Here is a 20,834-nt window from a genome sequence, read left to right as displayed (position 1 = left end):
CTGAAGTCTCTGTTTCTTTACTTCTATCATTTTCTATTCTTCACCTTGGATAATTTCAAGTTCTCTGGCTCTTTGCTCTGTTATCTCCATTCTGCTATTAAGTTCTTTAGGTTAATTTTTTATTTAAGATACTGTCTCTTTTAGTTCTAGAATTTAAATTTGGTACATTTTTTATGGTTTCTATTTCTCTGCTGATATTCCTTATCCTTTCATTCATTATGAACATATTTTCTTTACCTCATTTCCCCCAAAGTTATAGTTATAATTCTTGTTTTAAAGCCCTTGTCTGCTAATTCCAACAGCTGGGTCATATTGGGGTTGCTATCTGTTGATGGTTTTTTTCTCTTGAGAATAGGTCAATATTTCCTCATTCATCACTTTGAGATGGTATCCTGGACCTTATGGATTTTGTTTCTGAAGAGTGTTGATATTTTTGTTTTAGCAGGAAATTACCTTGGTTGGACTCAAACTATAAACTTGAATCTCAGTTCAGTACCCTATCATTAGGAAGCTTGTGGTTTGCTCTGCAAATGTATGGTTCAGAGGCCAGTCAGAGATTTGGGCAGAATTTATACACAGAACTTGAGAACTTGGGGCTATACCAATCTAGTTCTCAGTGGGATTCGTTTTTCATTTTCCAGCAGTAATGCTTGCCCTAAACTCTGCCATCTGATTCTTCTGGCCAGAAAGACTGTGGGTTTTCTATCAGAATTTTAGTCATCCAATGCAGCAATAACTTTACCTGTCCTAAAGCTGATAGCTATTTTTTAAAAAGAAAGAAAAATTAAGAAAACAGGAAATTCTCTCCATTTTGGACCCTCTTCCAAGTTTTGTCTCCCCTCTATAATCTTTCTGACTTTTTTTCACTCTCTAGGACCTTCAGATAGTTGTGCTACATATTTTGTTCAGAATGTATTATTGTTGTCTGCAAGGTCAACTGACTAGGAGCCTACTCAGCCACATCAGAAGAAGTTTTAGTTTTTAATAGAGGAATGTAACCCGTTTGTATTTCCTGTCATTGACAAGGAATGCCTGATTTTGTTTCATGTTTTTATTTATTTATTTTTTGCTGTTTCTTCTGCTTTCTAGCTTTTGCTCTAAGAAATATTTTTACTTTGATCCCTCGTCTTTTCTAGTAATTTGAAAAGTAGAAGGTGTATCTTAAATTCTAAAATACTTGACTGTATATTACCCTAGTTATCAGTGCCACAAATAATGACACTGTCACTCAGGATCTATAAACCCTTTCTCCAAGGGGAACAAAATTTACAAATATATAAGCAAGCAGTAACTACAAATATTCACTTATACTCAATTCATTGTTATGATCAATTTTCTTATTTCAACCACTTCTTTTTAATAAGTTCACATTTTAAGACCTCTTTCCTCCAGAGGACTTATTTAATTTTTTAAAAATCATTTCATTCTTGGGCTTCCCTGATGGTGCAGTGGCTAAGAATCCACCTGACAATGCAGAGTACACAGGTTTGAGCCCTGGTCCGGAAAGATCCCACATGGTGTGGAGCAACTAAGCCCATGCGCCACAACTACTGAGCCTGAACTTTAGAGACCGCAAGCCACAACTACTGAGCCCACGTGCCACAACTACTGAAGCCCGTGCGCCTAGAGCACGTGCTCCACAACAAGAGAAGCCACACAATGAGAAGCCTGTACACCGCAACGAAGAGTAGCCCCTGCTCGTCACAACTAGAGAAATCCCGCAAGGAGCAACGAAAACCCAATGCAGCCAAAAATAAAATAACTTTTTAAAAAAATCATTTCATTCTTTATTCTCTTTCTACACGTTGGCAGAGCTTCTTAAGTTGCTTCCCTTATCACTGATTTCATTTTCTATAGTTTTAATTCTACACTTCAGTGCTTCAAATGCTGATTTTAACTGATTTAATTAATTTAAACCCCTTTATTTCATGTAGCTTTTTTTAATTACATCTGATTTCTCAGTAAAAAGGTTTTCAACTAATCTGTTTGTCTTCTCTCAGCTTAGATCTTCTATATCACAGAGTCTATGTTTTCCTGATTTTTAAAGAACACAAAACAGAAATCTTCTAATGCTTACTTACTTCTCTTTCCTACTTATCGTTCCCATATTAGGGTATTTTCTATTCACATAACCTTGAAAAAGGAGTGGTATGACTAATCTTGGAGAACCCCTCTAATCAAGATATGTGGTGATTCCCTTCCCTATACACCTAGTTCTTATACTGTCTGTAATGTAGTTCAATGTTAAAAAGTGATAATTGACATCCTTGCCTTGTTCATTCTTGCAGTAGATATACCACAGTGTCCCCAATAAGCATACTTCTGACTTCTGAACTGATATACATATATTTGGTTTCATATTAAGAAACTTTCCATCTATTTACATGTTATGGAGTGATTCTATCAAGATGTTGGATTTTGCCAAATGCTCTTTCAAGCTTTTATGGCGAACATCAATAGATTTTTTTTCTTCCTAAAAATATTAATATGATAAATTACATTAGTGTGTGTGTGTGTGTGCATGCACCAATTTTCTAGTGATATCCAGTCTTTTATTTACTATAGATACATTGGCTTGAGTTAGAATCACACAGTGTCATTGCCTAATAATCTAAGGCAGACTTATTCTTGGACATTCTAATGCTATCTATAGCATTTTCATTATAATAAATAGCAAATTAAAAACTAGAAAGTCCACAATGCACTCTTCAGTCAATAGGGGACTTTTTTCCCTTAGCACTTTGTGTTTTACTGTCAAAGAAGCATAGTCATTTCAAGTTACATATTCTTTTTCCCCATAAAAATATATTCTTATTTTTGTCCTTAAGTTTAATTATTAATTTCAATTTAATTAACTTAATCTACCAGTCTATTATTAATCTGTTTTTAGGGTCTCCATGCACTTAAATCGATAATATTGCTTTTCCCTACTAGAATATCATGAAATTAACAATTTTTTTCAGAACCTAAAAAGTGACTGGCATATATATGATATTTTAATTGTGGATTTTTGCTTCTGGCTCTTCTAATGACCTGACAATATAATCTTTGAAAAGTAAAAATATGTCTATTTGTACATGAGCCATATAAAAGTATTTACCTAAATGACAAAAATGCTAAATAAATCATTTACTTGAGATTTTATAAAAATACAAAATTGAATATAAACTATCTCTAGATACAGTTTATCTAAAAATTTCCCAGCAATTTCCTACTCCTCTTTGCTTCAAGTTTAAGAGCCTTAATCAGATTACCCTAGAAAATATAAAATAGCACTACAAGTGTTGCGTTACAAATGTTTAAAATATACTAAACATTTTGAGCTTGCCAGAAAGTAGGAAAGTCCCTACAGATCAGTAAACAAACAGGAAGCTAAAAGCTAAAGTTGTCATCATGAACTGACACTGGTTTGAGATTTTAACAACTACATGGTGTACAGGATGAGGCCTTGGACCCCAGGAAGGCACGACTTAGAAGTGAGGACTAGAAAAAAACAGTGACATAAAGGCAGTCACTGGTACCTTATTCCCTTCACCCCCTCAAGTATTACTTCCCTTTCTTTTCTTCTACCGGACTTTCCCAGACCACTTTCCTCCATAGCTATTTTCTCTGCTAAGTTCCTAAATTCTGGTGTTGCTTTTACTTCGTTATCAACTGTTTTCTATTAAAATTATTAATTATTTATTAAATGTTTCTGATCATTTTCTATTAAAATTAATAACTTATTTGTCTATAAATTGACAAGTTATTAACTGAGAAAAGATGAGTGTTTGATTGTAATCTCCACCAACAATAACCCCTATTCTTGTCCAGGAAATTGATGCATTATAACTAGAAATGGAAGGAATGAGATGAATAATGTGGAAGAAAATTAAACACAGCAGCTAAAGAGTTAACAGAGGGGAAGAAAATACAGTGTTCTTGTCCACTGGGCAACATGATCTGGACTTCTAACCTCCAGATTATTCTGTCTTTATTGAATGAAGGCACCACTAACCACCCACTTGTACAGGCCAGAAATTTAGAAATTGTCCTTTCCCTTTTCCTCAGTATCCAACCTATAACAAGGTGCTATCCATTTTACTTCTTAACTATCTTTCAAATCTATCCTCTCTATATACTATATCAGGTTTTCTCAACCTCAGAACTATTAATATTTTGGGCTAGATAGTTCTTTGTTGTGAGAAGTATCCCTATACACTATAGGATGTTTTGGCAGAATTCTTGGCTTCTACCTACTAGATGCCAGTAGCAGCACCAAACCCCCCATCCTGTCTAGTGACAACCAAAGATGTCTCGAACATTGCCAAATATCCTTGGTTTGCAAAACAGCCCCCCAGTTGAGAATCACTGCCTTATATCAAGTTATTATCATTTCTTGCCCAGTACACTGCAATAGCTTCCTAGTGTGTCTCCCTGAATCCACCATATCACTGCATCCCATCCTGTAACTCATTCTCCATATGATAACCAGAGTGATATTCCAAATCCAATCTTATCAGTCCCTGCTTAAAGCACTACAGTGGCTCCCCATTTCTCTTAGAATAAAATCCAAAATCCTTACTACTGCTTTATAAGGTCCTAGCTCTCACTTCTCCAGATTCATCTTGTACCTCACTGTATCCTACTTCCCCTACTTCACTGCACTCTAGCCACACTGGCTACCTTTCAGTTCCTCAAATGGGTCATTCTCTCTCTAACCACTGGGCTTTGCCTCAACCCTCTGCCAGGAAGGTTCTTCTCCCACCTCTCATAACACTCTTAGAATAAGTAGATGCTATTTTTAAAATAATAATAACTATCTGGGGGCTGTGGATTAAAAGCTGTAACCTAAAGAAAAAGTTGAATGCATTCTGATGGCTGGAAAAGAGGACACACTGTATCTGGGACAGAGTAGACAAAGATTAGTGATGACCAACAAGGAGAAAAGATAGAGGACAATGTGTCAAAAGAGTCACAAAACCTACTTTCTAGACCCTGTTCTATCACTCACTAACCATGTGATTTGTTTTTAATTTATATACAGGAAAATTAACTTTTTTGTTGTCCAGTTCCATGCGTTTAAACATGTAACCACCAGTACAATCGGGACACAAAACAGTTCCAAAACCCCCAAAATTCTCTGGTGCTGGCCCTTCGTAGTCAAACACCTCCCCACACCAGCCCTTGGCAAAAACTGACCCATTCTTTGTCCTATACTTTTTCCTTTTCCTGAGATTCATACTTAATCTGAGTCTTGTTTCTTCAGTCATGAAATTATACACACACACACACACACACACACACACACACGCACGCACACACACACACACACCACGAGGAGATGGTATATATACATACCATCTTCTTTATATTAAAATATTAAGCTACTTATGATGATTGTCTGCCATGGCTAAAAAACCTGGTGTATGTTAAGCATTCTGTCCAGGTTCATATTTAGAAAAGGCTTTCTTTGAATTTGTGGCTAATGCCCAATTTTTGGAATTCTGCATCTTAGACTTTCAGTCTTCTCCAGAAGGATGGCTCCATCTCGGATTTCTCTGTGCTACCTTGGTGGGCCTGTAACTTTGCTTAGTCCTACAAAGCTATGAGCTCCAGAATGTTCCTAACCTCTCCTGTGGTTGTCCTTCCTCAGTGGACCACACTGCAGTAGCTTGAGCAGCTGACTGCAATTTTCTTTTCAGCAGTATTTGCTGGGGGGGGGGAGGGGAGGGGCGTTCCAAGCTTGTTCTAGCACTTTGCTCTTTATGAACATAGCTTATCATTGAATGTCTATAGGTAATACTGAAGATACTGTTAAGTCAACAGTCAAGTGAAGGAGAGTCAAGCCTCACATCCCCATAGATGATCTAATATGAAAAACTCACTGCCTCGTCTCACAGAGTTGTTACACTAATAAATCACAAGAATGCTATATATAACATTATAAGGATTTTAATAAATGCATCTGACAAAATCATTCATAATTCTCTTAACAGTGTAACAGATTAGGTATAAGTGTAATTGTTTGAATAACTAGGTCTTAAGGTATTGATTAACTAATTAATGTCTCCCTAAAATAAGGCCTCTAATGGTATACTACAGGAGTGTAAACTTGGTCCTACCCTATTTACATATTTTAGTTAATGAATGGCTAAAGACACAGAAGCACGATTACTAAGTTTATAAATGTCATAGCTAGTAGGGGTAGTTAAAAAAAATTTATTAGAATCATACTTCAAAAAATATCAACATAAATCAATAATATGAAACAATGTAGACAAACTAATATGCTGAAATGTAATAGGAAGGAAAAAGAGATCAACTACAAAAATATAGAAAGAGAGAGACCTAGTTTGACAACAGCTCACATAGTAATATCTGGGCATATTAGTAGATTACAAATTCATTATAAGTCATTAATGTGACATGACTTAATTTAAAAAGTAAAAACACACTATTACATTGCTCTTTTCAGGTTCAGTTATAAACTCCATGTTACCAATTCCAGCAGTCAGTTCTCAACCTCATTTTTCACCTCCTAGCAGCATTTAACAAAGGTGATCATCCATCGTTTTTGTACCACTTTCCTTTTCCTTGCTTGACATTCTCTTGGCTCTCCTCCTACTCACTGGTTGCTCTTACCAGCTTCCTTTAGGACTGATGACTCCCAAATTTATACCTCCAGTCCAAACATTTCCATTGAAATCCAAACTCTTAAATGCATCATCAGCCTCATAATCGTAGAAACCCTACTTCCCTACCCAAATTAGCTTTTCCTATAGTCTTCCCCATCTCAGTAAACAGCAATTTTATCCTTCCAATTGCTCAGGCCAAAATCTTTGAGTCATTCTTGATCTTTTTTATTTCCATACCCTATATTCATTCCATCAGTAAATCCTTTTGACTCTGTCTACAAAATCTGACCACTCCTACCACCTGCACTGCTCCATCATGTCCCCTTGGGATTGTTACAGTCATCTCCTAAATGGTCTCCCTACTTCCAACCTTGAAACCTCATCCCCACAATCTATTTTCAGTACTGCAGCCAGAGAGATCCTTTGAGAACACACATTTATTCAACATTCATTCTAAGACTATTTACTGAGATCCATCCATGTGCAAGGCACTGTTTTAGGTACTTAAAATATGTATACCTGTGAACAGAAGAGAGAAAAGTTGCTGCCCTCCTGAAGCTTTTGCATCTTGGCAGAGGACAGATAATAAACTATATATATAGTAAATAAGTAAACTACATGGTGGCTCCATAAGTGCTATGTGAAAAAAATAGAGCAGGTAAAAAGAAGTGGTGCCAGGAAAAAAGAGCATGGGTTGTAGATTTAAATGGGAGATGAGTCTAGGCTTCATTGGCAAAGTAACCTTTGAGCAAAGACCCGAAAGAGGTAAGAACTTAGCCATGCAGGTATCTGGCAGAATAGCATTCCAGTCAGATGTTAATATTAAGAATGCATAAAATATTATTTTTGGTTCTTTCAACCTTCAACTGACCACATGATGGGCTGAAAGACACAAAATTTAAACTTGTTTTTATCTATATATTATTGTATTTTAATTTTTAATAATGTCCTAATAAGCCAGAAGTGCTTTTTCAGAAATGATAAATGAAGTATCAGAAACCACTTATGCAGGAAAGCTTTAAGTCTTTTTCCAAGATTCAATTAGGAACTTTTTCTTTCATTTCATGGAGTTTCTTTTATGGCCCATAAAATGCAGTTAGAGAGGCCTGTATTTTTTTGATATGCACACATGGCATATCTAATGCTCAGGGAAAAACTGCAAGTGCATCAAACACGGGAGATCACGTGGATTTAGGAAAGATTTTTCAAATATTATACAAATACTGACTGATTTTTCAGATTGTTAGTTATAAAACTTAGGATAAAGCAAAGTAATCAGATTTATTAACACAATAAAATGAGTCCAAAATTGTGAATTTTTAAAAGCTTGTTTGTTTCTACCTAATTGGATAAGACACTACAGCACAGTGTTTGTTTTTACCTTCCGGTGGCCTGTTGGATGTTGCCACAACGACGACCCCGTTTTTGAACAGATTTTCAAAAAGCTGTTTCAGAATCATGGCATCAGCAATGTCAGTGACCTATGGACAGCAATACATTGGTTTTATTTTCATTTCACTTCTGCTCTAACAAATTTGCTAATGGCTCATACTTTTTTTAAAAAAAAAAATAGAAGTGAATTCCAAGAGAAAAATTCTAATTATCATGAAGAAAAGAGTAGATAATTAAAAGCATGAAAGCCTGCAGTCTTTAAACTTGACTCTTCTTTTTTGCAAGCCTATCATTTCTATCCAAATTATCAACTGATTCTATGTTAACTTATTTTATAGAACTACAGGTGGAAAGCACAGATAATTGTCCTAAACATCTAGGAAGCCTAACTAATTAGAACTAACATGACCAACTCCCCCCTCCTACTCCCATCACAGCCTCCCTCCCCAAATAAAGAAGAGAGAGAAAAAAAGAAAAAAAAAAAAATACACAGGCTATTTGAGATTTCTAATACCTTTCTGGCAAAGGTCCCTGAAAAGGTGACTTTAAATGGTCATGGGACTTTAGAAATAAGGACAAGTAGCCAGTGAGACATAATCAGCTGCTGTTGAAAATAGAATGATATGACATAGATACTATTGTGCAATTGTTGCACAAAACAATTCAACAGATGGCCCATCACAAAAATAAGCAATTTCATTGTTCTTTTTAAGTGCCTTCTATTACTGTCCATGAATAATCAAAAGGCACTGCAGTCACTTCCAGCACAGCCAGCCTCTGCTAACCTTCCCAAACACAAATATTCCTTCTACCAAAAAAAAACACAAAACCTTACAAGAATGGTTAACACAGTGCTTTAAAAAAAAAAAGCTTCTGACAAAACCAGAAATGCATAATGCAGATAAGACTATTTCATCTAAGTTACAGAGATACATATAACCACTGATCTTTTCTAAAATTTTTTTTAAAAATCCACAATTAGCAAGTAAGCTTAATGGTAACTTTGTTGTTTTTTTTTTTAATCCCCAAAAATAGAGAGAGGCTCAAGAGGGAGGGGATATGGGGATATATGTATGCATATAGCTGATTCACTTTGTTGTACAGCAGAAACTAACACAACATTGTAAAGCATTTATACTCCAATAGAGATGTGAAAAAAAATAATAATAAAAATTTAAAAAAACACTCCTGAAAAAAAAAAATCCCCAAAAATACAGAAACTAGGGAGGGTAGGAAGTTGACTTCAAAAAATAAATATATAGTGAAGATTGATGTTAATCATTGCACCTTCCCCTAAGAATATAATAACATGGGTTTTATATTCTCCCAATGTAAAAATGCTTTGATCTTCCTTTAACAGCACATTTTAGATAATCTCAATAAAACTTATTTTATATTCACAAAATATATCACACAATATATATCACATTGTTTTGTTTGTTTGTTTGTTTTGTTTTTTTGCAGTACGCGGGTCTCTCACTGTTGTGGCCTCTCCCGTTGCGGAGCACAGGCTCCGGACGCGCAGGCTCAGCGGCCATGGCTCACGGGCCTAGCCGCTCCGCGGCATGTGGGATCTTCCCGGACTGGGGCACGAACCCGTGTCCCCTGCATCGGCAGGCGGACTCTCAACCACTGCGCCACCAGGGGAGCCCCACATTGTTATTTTAAAACCATGTTAAAGTACATAGAAACTAGTGGAATTCTTTCAAATTAGATCGTAATACTAAAAGTTGCCAACTAAATGGTTATAACACTATGAACAGTAACAACCTGGGTGACAGAGGTCTAAATCACTTTTCTCTTTCAGCTGATATCTTACTCAAAAGTTCAATTATTTCCTTTCCACCTGAACAAAACAAAACAAAACCAGGATATGGGAATGTGCAGATCTTTTTTTTTTTTTTTTTTTTTTTTTGCTGTTTCAGGCTATAACTTTAAAATATTAACTAAAAACCTACTGAAGATTCCTTAAATTAAAAAGACTTCAGGAACTTACAAAGTGGTGATTAAAATGAAAAGGAAAGTGGTACTGATATTATTTAATTTGGAGCTTAGGATCATTGTCAAATTTTGCTTCCGCCAAAACACTCACAGAGAAGGCCCTTTTCAAATGCTTAAACACCAGTGGCATTTCTGATGAGAGGACAGAACAAGCTTGCAAATTTTAGAAGCAACTGCACTTTTAAATTGGATTCCCAATGCACTGACTTTTAAAAAGAATGATATCAATTAAAATCACCCAATTTTAGAGAATAAAAATGATCATTTGACTATCTCGCTGAGGTTCTTGAAAAAAATAAAAATAGCTTTTGTGCACTAAGGTTCAGAAAAGTGAAGGGATGTTTAGCTTATAACACTGTACAAAGGTTTAAACTGAAAGTTGAAGAAAGCAAACAATAAGGACTTGTGGGTGAATTATCATTTGTTGTTTTTGTCTTACAGAATGTTTTTGCTCTAGCAGAGTAAATTAACTTGGAGAAGCTATGGCTAATTAATAAAGCAGGAGTCACTTGGTGTAGCCGGGTGCCAATGTATACTCTTTTGATCTTGTCCCTGCACTTGTTCAGCTTTGCTGGGGAACAGAAATTTTACAGTATAAGTGAACAGAAGACAATTGGCCACACATTCTTGAAGAGCGAGCTTTTTCAGCACCCAGCATTTCATTACCACCAGGAACAAAAGAGAAGCCTACAGATTACCACTAAGGGTAGTCTGCTAATACAGAGAGTGGAGACATTTCATTAGCATTAAAGAGAGAAGATTTTTTATGACCTAGAGTTGCTTTCCATTATGACTCACTTAAGTAAAAAAAGGGAAAAAAAAATCTAACTGTTAATTTACATGTGTAAGTGCTTGAGTCTCAGTCATCCACTGATTGGTACAGTGCCATGTAATGAGTGACAAACATAAGCATGCATTATTAGTAATTAGTATTAGCACAGAAATAAGCATCTATTTTTATTAGCAGTTTTTAATAGCTTTCCTGTTTTATAAAAACGGTCAAAACTATTTTTTAAATGATATTGATAGCTTACAGAGGAGAATTTTGAATGATATTCTGCTCATCAGAATTCTTTTTCTGGGGGGGGTGCATATTAGTAAAACATCTAACCAGTGTCCCTAAAAAGAGACATGAAAAAATAACATTTTTAAAAAATTTGTTCTCCTTCAGTATTCTGATATCTTCAGAATCACAAATGGTTTAATAAGAAATGTTAATATTCAAAGAGAATATAATGAAGACCCTAAAGAAAACTTTATTCTTTTATTTCAGTAATTAAAACACATAAAAACATCCTATCTACAAATTTCTCAAACAAGATAAGAATACTGCATCTATCCCACGTAAAACTGAAATACTACACTTAGTAAAGATGACCAAGCTAATGAGGAATACCTTCTACAAATGTAATCCGAATGCTACGAAAACATAATCTTAAAAATGCCCTAAATTCAAGAGAAAAGACTATATTCTTATTTTTAAGCAGCAACAATTCCTATTCATCCCCCTAGTAAAATAAATATTATACTAATTAACATCACCTAATGGCCAATAATAACTAGTTAAAAATCAAGACCACTAATAGGATTCAATTTGAAAAGTGAAGTGGTGATTGCAGACATACTGTTGTTAAGATTAAAGTGCCTAAAAAATTCTTTGCTAGTAAATCAGCAATGTATCGTACTAGGCTTAATAGGCTTAAGGATAATTTTTAGGTTCCATCATTAAAACATCTACTAAAAGCCCACCCAGTTCTAGGTCTGTATATTTAAACACATAATAGAAGACATATAGCAAAGAGAACACATAACATAGCTTTTACTACTAGTGAATAAGAGCACTGATGATGGATTCAAATGTAGTTACCAGCTGTATGATCTTGGAAAAGTCACTTAACCTCTCTGACCCTTAATTCCCTCATCAATCCAATAAAGGCAGTAATAACAACTACTCTGCAAAATCGTTACAATACGTATGGTAAATCCTCAAGAAATGTTGATTATGACTGTTACCTATATATGTTACATATGCTAGGTTAAGTCCTTATTATTTACGTATAGCTATACAGAATTTTAGCTGTAGATGGAATGATACATAGCATAGTACAGTAGTTAGGAACACAGAAAGCACTCAGTAAACAGTAGGTAATATTATTACAGAATATACTAATAGATAAAATAAAAGCTTTCTAATAAATAAATGGGCATTGAATCAAACAGTTCATAAAAGATGGATATTAACAGTAAGCAAATAGATATTAAAAAAATCAACCATAATATTACTTAAAGAAATATACATTAAAACAATGAGATCCCATTTTTCACCTATTAAATTAGACAAAAATGTGAAGATAATTTAGAACGTTGACAGGAAAAAATGCAGGTTGTTATATATAAGGGAAGTGGGACTTAGTTGGGGGACTACTTCAACAGTAGTTGAACTACTGTTGAACTAGTAGTTGAAACTACTTTTATTCATTCATCTGTTCACTCATTATTATTGTTCATTAATTCATTCTCAAGCACTGTTCTAGACATTTCAGATATGTCAATTAGCAAAACAAAGATTCCTGCCTTCAAGTTTACATTCCTGTAGAGAAATAATGATAATAAGCAATAAACACAATAAATAAGTAAATATATGTCAGAAGGCAATATATGTTATGAAAAAAAAGGAGGGTAAGGGGAATTAGAAGAGTGGGGGGTCAATGGCAAATTGCAATTTTAAACAGGGTTTAGGCCTTGTTAAGGAAGTAATTGAGCAAAGATCTGAAGAAGTAAGAGTTATCCTGATGGACGTATGGGGGAGGTTATTCCATGCAGAAACTGCAAAGGCTTGGCTTGTTTGTTCTAAATTGTACAGATGTTGGGGATCAGAGCGCTGGTACAGCAACATTCTGGGTTATCATTTTACCCTTTTGATTTTTAGAAAAGGGGGACAAGTAGAGATCTGGACTTGCAATTAATCCAGTTTTGATGTGCTAGAGGAGCTTCTCTAAGACCAGTGAAAGATAGTCCAGGATACTGAAACTAGGAAATCTAGGCTCTGCTCAGTGATCTCTCTGCCCTTAGGCGACACATTCTTGCCCTTAGATTCTCGCTTTCCCTGGCTCTTCTCCACAAGGGGTATATGCAAATATTGGTCTTTTCTTGCATGCAGTGGTAAGCTCCAAGGTTCAAGTTTCGTACTTCAGGGGAAACAAAACAGCAAGATTATTAACATTTTTCATTCTAGGACATTTAGGCCAACTTTGCTCAAGGGAAGAGGGTCAACACTAACATACTAGAACGCTACACTGAAATTTGTGAGCAAATAAAAGCAATCAATTTGTTTTTCATTCTTGTTCTGTTGTCTCTGTGCATATTTTCTTCAGCACCCTGCTGAGAAAGAAGCATTTGGTATAACACCCACTATTAACTACAGTTCCCTAATCTATGAAGAAAATAGGATTGGAAAAAGTAGGGAGCATTGAGTGAATCTGAAAGTATAGGAGATAATGTTAGAGAGGAAGCAGGGGGGTATGAGCAAGGGTAATGACACCATCTTATATAGCATAATATATCCCACCTTCAAGTTTAAGCCCTTTTAAGTTGGGTTTTCTGTTACCTGCAGGCAAAAGCATCCTAGTAGATACCTCATCTCTTTGCTTTTCTTGGGCTTTGGTTCATCAGGTAAACCTCCTTCCATTAGAGGTAACAGATTTTATATTAAGGAAGGTGAGATTTCCTCACAGTACTCCTATTTATTCTTTTCTAGATCATAGGGAAATCCTTCTTGACATAGAATATAAGAGCAAAACATGAATTGAATAGTTCCTTTCTCATCAAGACTCTTTGCAAGAAACAGGCACAGGAGATTCAGCTAAACATAAGGGGTTTATACTTGAGACCTCAGGATGGAACAGCACTGAAAGCACCTCCTGGGAACAGGAACTGGAGATTGGCATGAAATTACAGGTAGCTCTGCAGCTGCCTAGGGAGCACCCTGGTATTCCTCCCCCTAATGTGATTCAGCTCCTTCCTATGTCTCTTTGTTCCTGTCTCATTACTAAGTGGGCACTTCCCTCTGCATCTTTTAGTTCAAATACATGAGAAAAAGTATATGATTGGCTCAACCCCCAGGCCACACCACACAAGTCCAAGGTTGTTGACAAGCTTGTGGACTGGCTACTTATATATCAGATGTCCAGACATGATCCATTTGACTGTGGGACAGATAGAGTTCTGTAGTATGGAATAAGGTCTTTAAGACAACTGGGATGAATGACTAAGTGAATGAATGAATATCAAACCAACTCTGGATAAGGCAGGAGATGACAAACAGAGCCATCACATCCACTTTCTTCTCTTCGTTAGCAAGAAACATTTTATGAGCAAGGGGTCTGTCTCCCTCTTGATCTCCCTTACACATCCTTAATATATAATTTGAAAAATCCTTTTGGTTGCCTTATATTTCTTTTACAAGATTTGGTTCATCCTGATAGATAGTTGCTTTTGTTTCCTTCTTCCCAACCATGTATCAATCTTCTAAAATCTGAACTCAATGGAGAATGCCCAGAGCAACCAGACAGGTTTCCGTTAGGACCTCACTATCAGGGTGGCATTATGACTTTCATAGGCCCTTTAACCTTCAGAAGCCCCTTCCTCAATTAAAAAATAAATTTACTTAAAAATATATATATATAAATATACATATATACATAAATTATATTTTCTAACTGTGTTGGTATAAGACAAATATAGTACAGATGCAGACAGATACAGGCTGGATTCATTATTGACATATTCATTTCTTCTTCAAATTTTAAAAGAATTTAAATTAAAATATTTTCATGGGCCCCTAAAACTATCATGGACCCTCAGCACCATACCTATTGTGCCTAATGGGTAATTTGGACCTGCTTGCCATAAATCTTCTCAGGATCTGCTTTGCACAACCATACTTTTATCTTTTCCTAATCTTAAACAGTCTTGCCAATGGTCCTCATGTCACAGAAACATGACAATCATTTCTCAGAATGTTTTAAAATTCACATTTTTTAAGTTAAGGGTAATGAGTTTTACCTGATACCTAAGAAATTCTGATGCCTTTATATTCCTTATATACATGATGGAAATAATAATAACTATTTAATAGAATTAAATGAAGTAAGGATGTAAAAACACTTTGTAAACCCTGAATTACTTTACAAAGGTTGGGTATTAATATACTTTAAAATTTTTAATTTCAATACCTTAATCAAAAATTTAACTGTGATGGATGAAGGAACAAGATAAAACCCCAGAAAAACAACTAAATAAAGTGGAGATAGGCAACCTTCCAGAAAAATGATAGTGAAGATGATCCAGGACCTTGGAAAAAGAATGGAGGCAAAGATCGAGAAGATGCAAGAAATGTTGAACAAAGACCTAGAAGAATTAAAGAACAAACACCTAGAAGAAATAAAGAACAAGCAAACAGAGATGAACAATACAATAACTGAAATGAAAAATACACTAGAAGGAATCAATAGCAGAATAACTGAGGCAGAAGAATGGATAAGTGACCTGGAAGACAGAATGGTGGAATTCACTGCTGTGGAACAGAATAAAGAAAAAAGAATGAAAAGAAATGAAGACAGCCTAACAGACCTCTGGGACAACATTAAACACAACAACATTCACATTACAGGAGTCCCAGAAGGACAAGAGAGAGAGAAAGGACCCAAGAAAATATGTGAAGAGATTATAGTCGAAAACTTCCCTAACACGGGAAAGGAAATAGCCACCCAAGTTCAGGAAGCGCAGAGAGTCCCAGCCAGGATAAACCCAAGGAGAAACATGCCGAGACACATAGTAATCAAATTGGCAAAAATTAAAGGCAAGGAAAAATTATTGAAAGCAACAAGGGAAAAACGACAAATAACATACAAGGGAACTCCCATAAGGTTAACAACTGATTTCTCAGTAGAAACTCTACAAGCCAGAAGGGAGTGGCATGACATATTTAAAGTGATGAAAGGGAAGAACCTACAACCAAGATTACTCTATCTGGCAAGGATCTCATTCAGATTCGACGGAGAAATCAAAAGTTTTACAGACAAGCAAAAGCTAAGAGAATTCAGCACCATCAAACCAGCTCTACAACAAATGCTAAAGGAACATCTCTAAGTAGGAAACATAACAGAAGAAAAGGACCTACAAAAACAAACCCATAATAATTAAGAAAATGGTAATAGGAACATACATATTGATAATTACCTTAAATGTGAATGGATTAAATGCTCCAACCAAAAGATAGGCTTGCTGAATGGATACAAAAACAAGAGCCCTATATATGCTGTCTACAAGAGACCAACTTCAGACCTAGGGACACATACAGACTGAAAGTGAGGGGATAGAAAAAGATATTCCATGCAAATGGAAATCAAAAAAAAAAGCTAAAGTAGCAGTACTCGTATCAGATAAAATAGACTTTAAAATAAACAATGTTACAAGAGACAAGGAAGGACACTACATAATGATCAAGGGATCAATCCAAGAAGAAGATATAACAATTATAACTATATATGTACCCAACATAGGAGCACCTCAATACATAAGGCAACTGCTAACAGCTATAAAAGAGGAAATCGACAGTAACACAATAATAGTGGGGGACTTTAACACCTCACTTATACCAATGGACAGATCATCCAAACAGAAAATTAATAAGGAAACACAAGCTTTAAATGACACAATAGACCAGATAGATTTAATCGATATTTATAGGACATTCCATCCAAAAACAGCAGATTACACTTTCTTCTCAAGTGCGCATGGAACATTCTCCAGGATAGATCGCATCTTGGGTCACAAATCAAGCCTCAGTAAATTTAAGAAAACTGAAATCATATCAAGCATCTTTTCTGACCACAACGCTATGAGACTAGATATCAATTACAGGGGAAAAAAATGTAAAAAACACAAATACATAGAGGCTAAACAATACGTTACTAAATAACCAAGACATCACTGAAGAAATCAAAAAATACCTAGAGACAAATGATAACGAAAACACGATGATCCAAAACCTATGGGATGCAGCAAAAGCAGTTCTAAGAGGGAAGTTTATAGCAATACAAGCTTACCTCAAGAAACAAGAAAAATCTCAAATAAACAATTTACCCTTACACCTAAAGGAACTAAAGAAAGAAGAAAAAACAAAACCCAAAGTTAGTAGAAGGAAAGAAAGCATAAAGTTCAGAGCAGAAATAAATGAGATAGAAACAAAGAAAACAATAGCAAAGATCAATAAAACTAAAAGCTGGTTCCTTGAGAAGATAAACAAAATTGATAAACCATTAGCCAGACTCATCAAGAAAAACAGGGAGAGGACTCAAATCAATAAAATTAGAAATGAAAAAGGAGAAGTTACAACGGACACAACAGAAATACAAAGCATCATAAGAGACCACTACAAGCAATTCTATGCCAATAAAATGGACAAACTGGGGCTTCCCTGGTGGCACAGTGGTTGAGAGTCCGCCTGCCGATGCAGGGGACACAGGTTCGTGCCCTGGTCCAGGAAGATCCCACATGCCGCGAAGCAGCTGGGCCTGTGAGCCATGGCCACTGAGCCTGCACGTCCGGAGCCTGTGCCCCACAACAAGAGAGGCCACAACAGTGAGAGGCCCACGTACTGCAAAAAAAAAAAAAAAAAAAAAAAGGACAACCTGGAAGAAATGGACAAATGCTTAGAAAGGTATAACCTTCCAAGACTGAACCAGGAAGAAACAGAAAATATGAACAGACCAATCACAAGTAATGAAATTGAAACTGTGATTAAAAATCTTCCAACAAACAAAGTCCAGGACCAGATGGCTTCACAGGTGAATCCTATCAAACATTTAGAGAAGAGCTAACATCTATCCTTCTCAAATTCTTCCAAAAAACTGCAGAGGAAAGGAACACTCCCAAACTCATTCTGTGAGGTCACCATCACCCTGATACCAAAACCAGACAACGGTACTACAAAAAAAGAAAATTACAGACAATATCACTGATGAATACAGATGCAAAAATCCTCAACAAAACACTAGCAAACAGAATCCAACAACACATTAAAAGGATCATACACCATGTTCAAGTGGGATTTATCCCAGGGATGCAACGATTCTTCAATATATGCAAATCAATCAATGTGATACACCATATTAACAAATTGAAGAATAAAAACCATATGAAAAAAATTTAACTGTGACAAATACCTGATAACTGTGGCAAAAGGAGAAGGTACTGAGTCGTGTATAAGTTTATTTTGCTTTAAAAAGTTGACACAATACAAGTAACATATAGAAATAGTGCTTTGTTCACATCACTTGTTTCCCTGTTTCAATAAAACTTCTGTTTCTCAATGGAAAACAAAATTTACCTGTGTCGATTCAATTTTGTTTAGAGATATTTTGGTTAAAAGACTCATAATGAGAAACCAAGAGAAATGGCCTTCACTGATTCAACACTGACTTTTGTTGTTGAAGTCCACATAACTGCTAACTTGGTGCTATTTTTAGAACTAAATGAGGCCCTTCTCTTTCTGCAGTACACCAGTGTACTTAGTGTACCTTCAGAGTAGCAGAGGAACATCTCTTTTCCATAAGCCTTTCTTTTGAAGACCTTTGTAGTTCTACAATACAAAGTGTGAATGCCAGGCTGTCTGAATATGATTGAAGGGAGAAAGAAATAAAAATTCCTCCTCCCCAGATGGTTCAGTATAACACCATTCCTGGTAAAAATTCTCCTTTCTCCTCTATCATAAATCGAGACCACTGTTAGCTATGAGTATCGAGTTGCTAGAGGAGACCTACATGCGTCATTTGGGTTAAAGGCATCCTGGCCACATCATCTTCCCACTAACCCAGGTTTCTAAGCACAGAAGAACAGGAGATAACTCACTACCAATTTAAACGCATAATTTCAGAGAATCTTAAAACTGGAAGAAACTTTAAAATTCAACTAGGGCAATTTCCTCACTTCATTACAAATACACTGTGAGGCTTAGATGAGATGTATGAATCACTCAGGGCCTGCCTCAGGGTAGGCATATAACAAATGTTAGTCTGCTACTCCTGAAAGTTCTCTGGGCCTTTATTCTAGGCAATGAGACAGGAGTTTCTGCACTCAGCCCCAGAAATATTTTTTCAAAAGCTTTGGGTGTGATGCCCTGTTTTTAAGCTTATATTCAGTCCTTGTGGATTTTTCTATTTTCATTCCAATAATCAATTGCTCTTATGGTAAGCAACTTAGAAAAACCAACTATTACATTTTATAACTACTAAAAAGAGCAGTCAAATAAAGAGAAAGTAATTCTTAACCTAGAGTATCTTCTATTATTATTATTGTTACTGTTATATTATTAATTACTACTATTATAACACTGGACATGACATAGGATACAGAATAAGCATAAGACATGGTGTTTGCTTTGATGCGTTGTTCTCATAAGAAATAAAGATCAGGAAATAATGTACTACCAATTTAAATGCACAATTTTGAATCCTAAAACTAGAACAAATTTTAAAATTTCAACTAGGGGGGAAAAAGAAATTTCAACTAGGGCAATTCTCTTCCTTCATCACAGATAAGTGGTGAAGCTTAAATGAGATGTGTGAATCACCTGTTTCTTTTTAATAACACTTTTAAAAAACAGTCAAACATCTTTAAAGACATTATTTTGTAATAATTATATTATCTCCATCGTGGTGTAGGGGAAATGTGAATCCATTGACTAGAATATAGGGGTAGGCAAACTTCCTATAAAAGGCAGAATAGTAAATATTTTAGGCTTTGCAAGCCATATACAGTGTCTGTTACATTTTCTCTTTCTTTTTTTAATGATCTTTTACAAATATAAAAATCTTCCTCTTCTCACTGGCCATACAAAAGCAGATGGGCCAGATTTGCCCTGTGCAAGCTGTGGTTTGCCGACCCCTGGACTAGATAATAAAATTAAAGTCATAAGAGATAATGTATTAAATCAATTTATAAAACTGATAAAATCAGAACAGGATTTAAATACTCATACTTCCTTCAGTATACCATTCTACATCTATGAAACATCTCTACCTTACCTGAAATTCATCGAAACATAAAAGACTTGCTTCTTCACTGATTTCTTCAGCTATAGGAGCTATTGGATCGTATGATTTAGCCATGAATCCTGGTTTCCTTTTTGGCAAACTCTGTTTAAGGCGGTGTATTCCTTAAATGGATGAAGTTAAACACAAATCAAATATTGTATTAACAGTACATTTTAGATAACTAAAACATATTTTTAAAATCTCTAAATGAAACAGAGTGTGAACATAAAAATGAAGTTTAAATTTCACATACAAACAAATATGATTATTGAGGTTGGTTGCAGTTTCTCCACCTCAAATAAGTTGTTCACATATTACTATATTCCCATGGTTGTAAGAACACTTTGTGGTCATTCCATCTCCACTCTTCAATCACTTCAGAGATGACAAAGTGATAGAATAGACGATCAGATTGTGACTGATGGATCAACACACAGATCTTAGCCCTGAGGATTTCAGAGATGCAGGCAAAGGAGGTGATCCTGCCCTCTATGTCTAGCATATCTAATCAGGATGTTCCCTTGTTTCCAGCCAGTCCCACTTCCTTCACTCTATGTTACTAAATGCTGAAAGTATTCTAAGAAAAGTACAATATTCCTGCCCTGAGAAGGTTACAGTATAGCTAGTAAACAAATAATGCAAAGATGAAATAACATACCCTTGACAAAGAAATAAAGCATACATACAAGAACAAACTGAATGCCTACATGCTAAGGTGACACAGAGG

General features: G+C 35.5%; 1 protein-coding gene across 9 annotated transcripts in view; it reads right to left on the bottom strand.

The window, feature by feature from the left end:
- AFG1L (AFG1 like ATPase) overlaps nt 1-20,834 on the bottom strand; it is a 195,095-nt gene that overhangs the window by 114,913 nt on the left and 59,348 nt on the right. For all 9 annotated transcript variants that reach the window (XR_012324774.1, XM_073789485.1, XM_073789484.1 and 6 more), the window contains exons 5-6: nt 20,099-20,229; nt 7,999-8,098 (exon numbers count right to left, since the gene is read on the bottom strand). Coding sequence is in view for 8 of the 9 variants with exons in the window: in XM_073789485.1 (XP_073645586.1) it covers nt 7,999-8,098; nt 20,099-20,229 (231 nt within the window). In the remaining variant the exon portion in view is untranslated. The remainder of the gene's footprint in view (nt 1-7,998; nt 8,099-20,098; nt 20,230-20,834) is intronic.

The sequence above is a fragment of the Tursiops truncatus genome, chromosome 12 (assembly GCF_011762595.2).
Source record: "Tursiops truncatus isolate mTurTru1 chromosome 12, mTurTru1.mat.Y, whole genome shotgun sequence".
NCBI classification, from domain to species: domain Eukaryota; kingdom Metazoa; phylum Chordata; class Mammalia; order Artiodactyla; family Delphinidae; genus Tursiops; species Tursiops truncatus.
The sequence above is the reverse complement of the archived record's forward strand: the minus strand, read 5'-3'. Positions and strand labels throughout refer to the sequence as shown.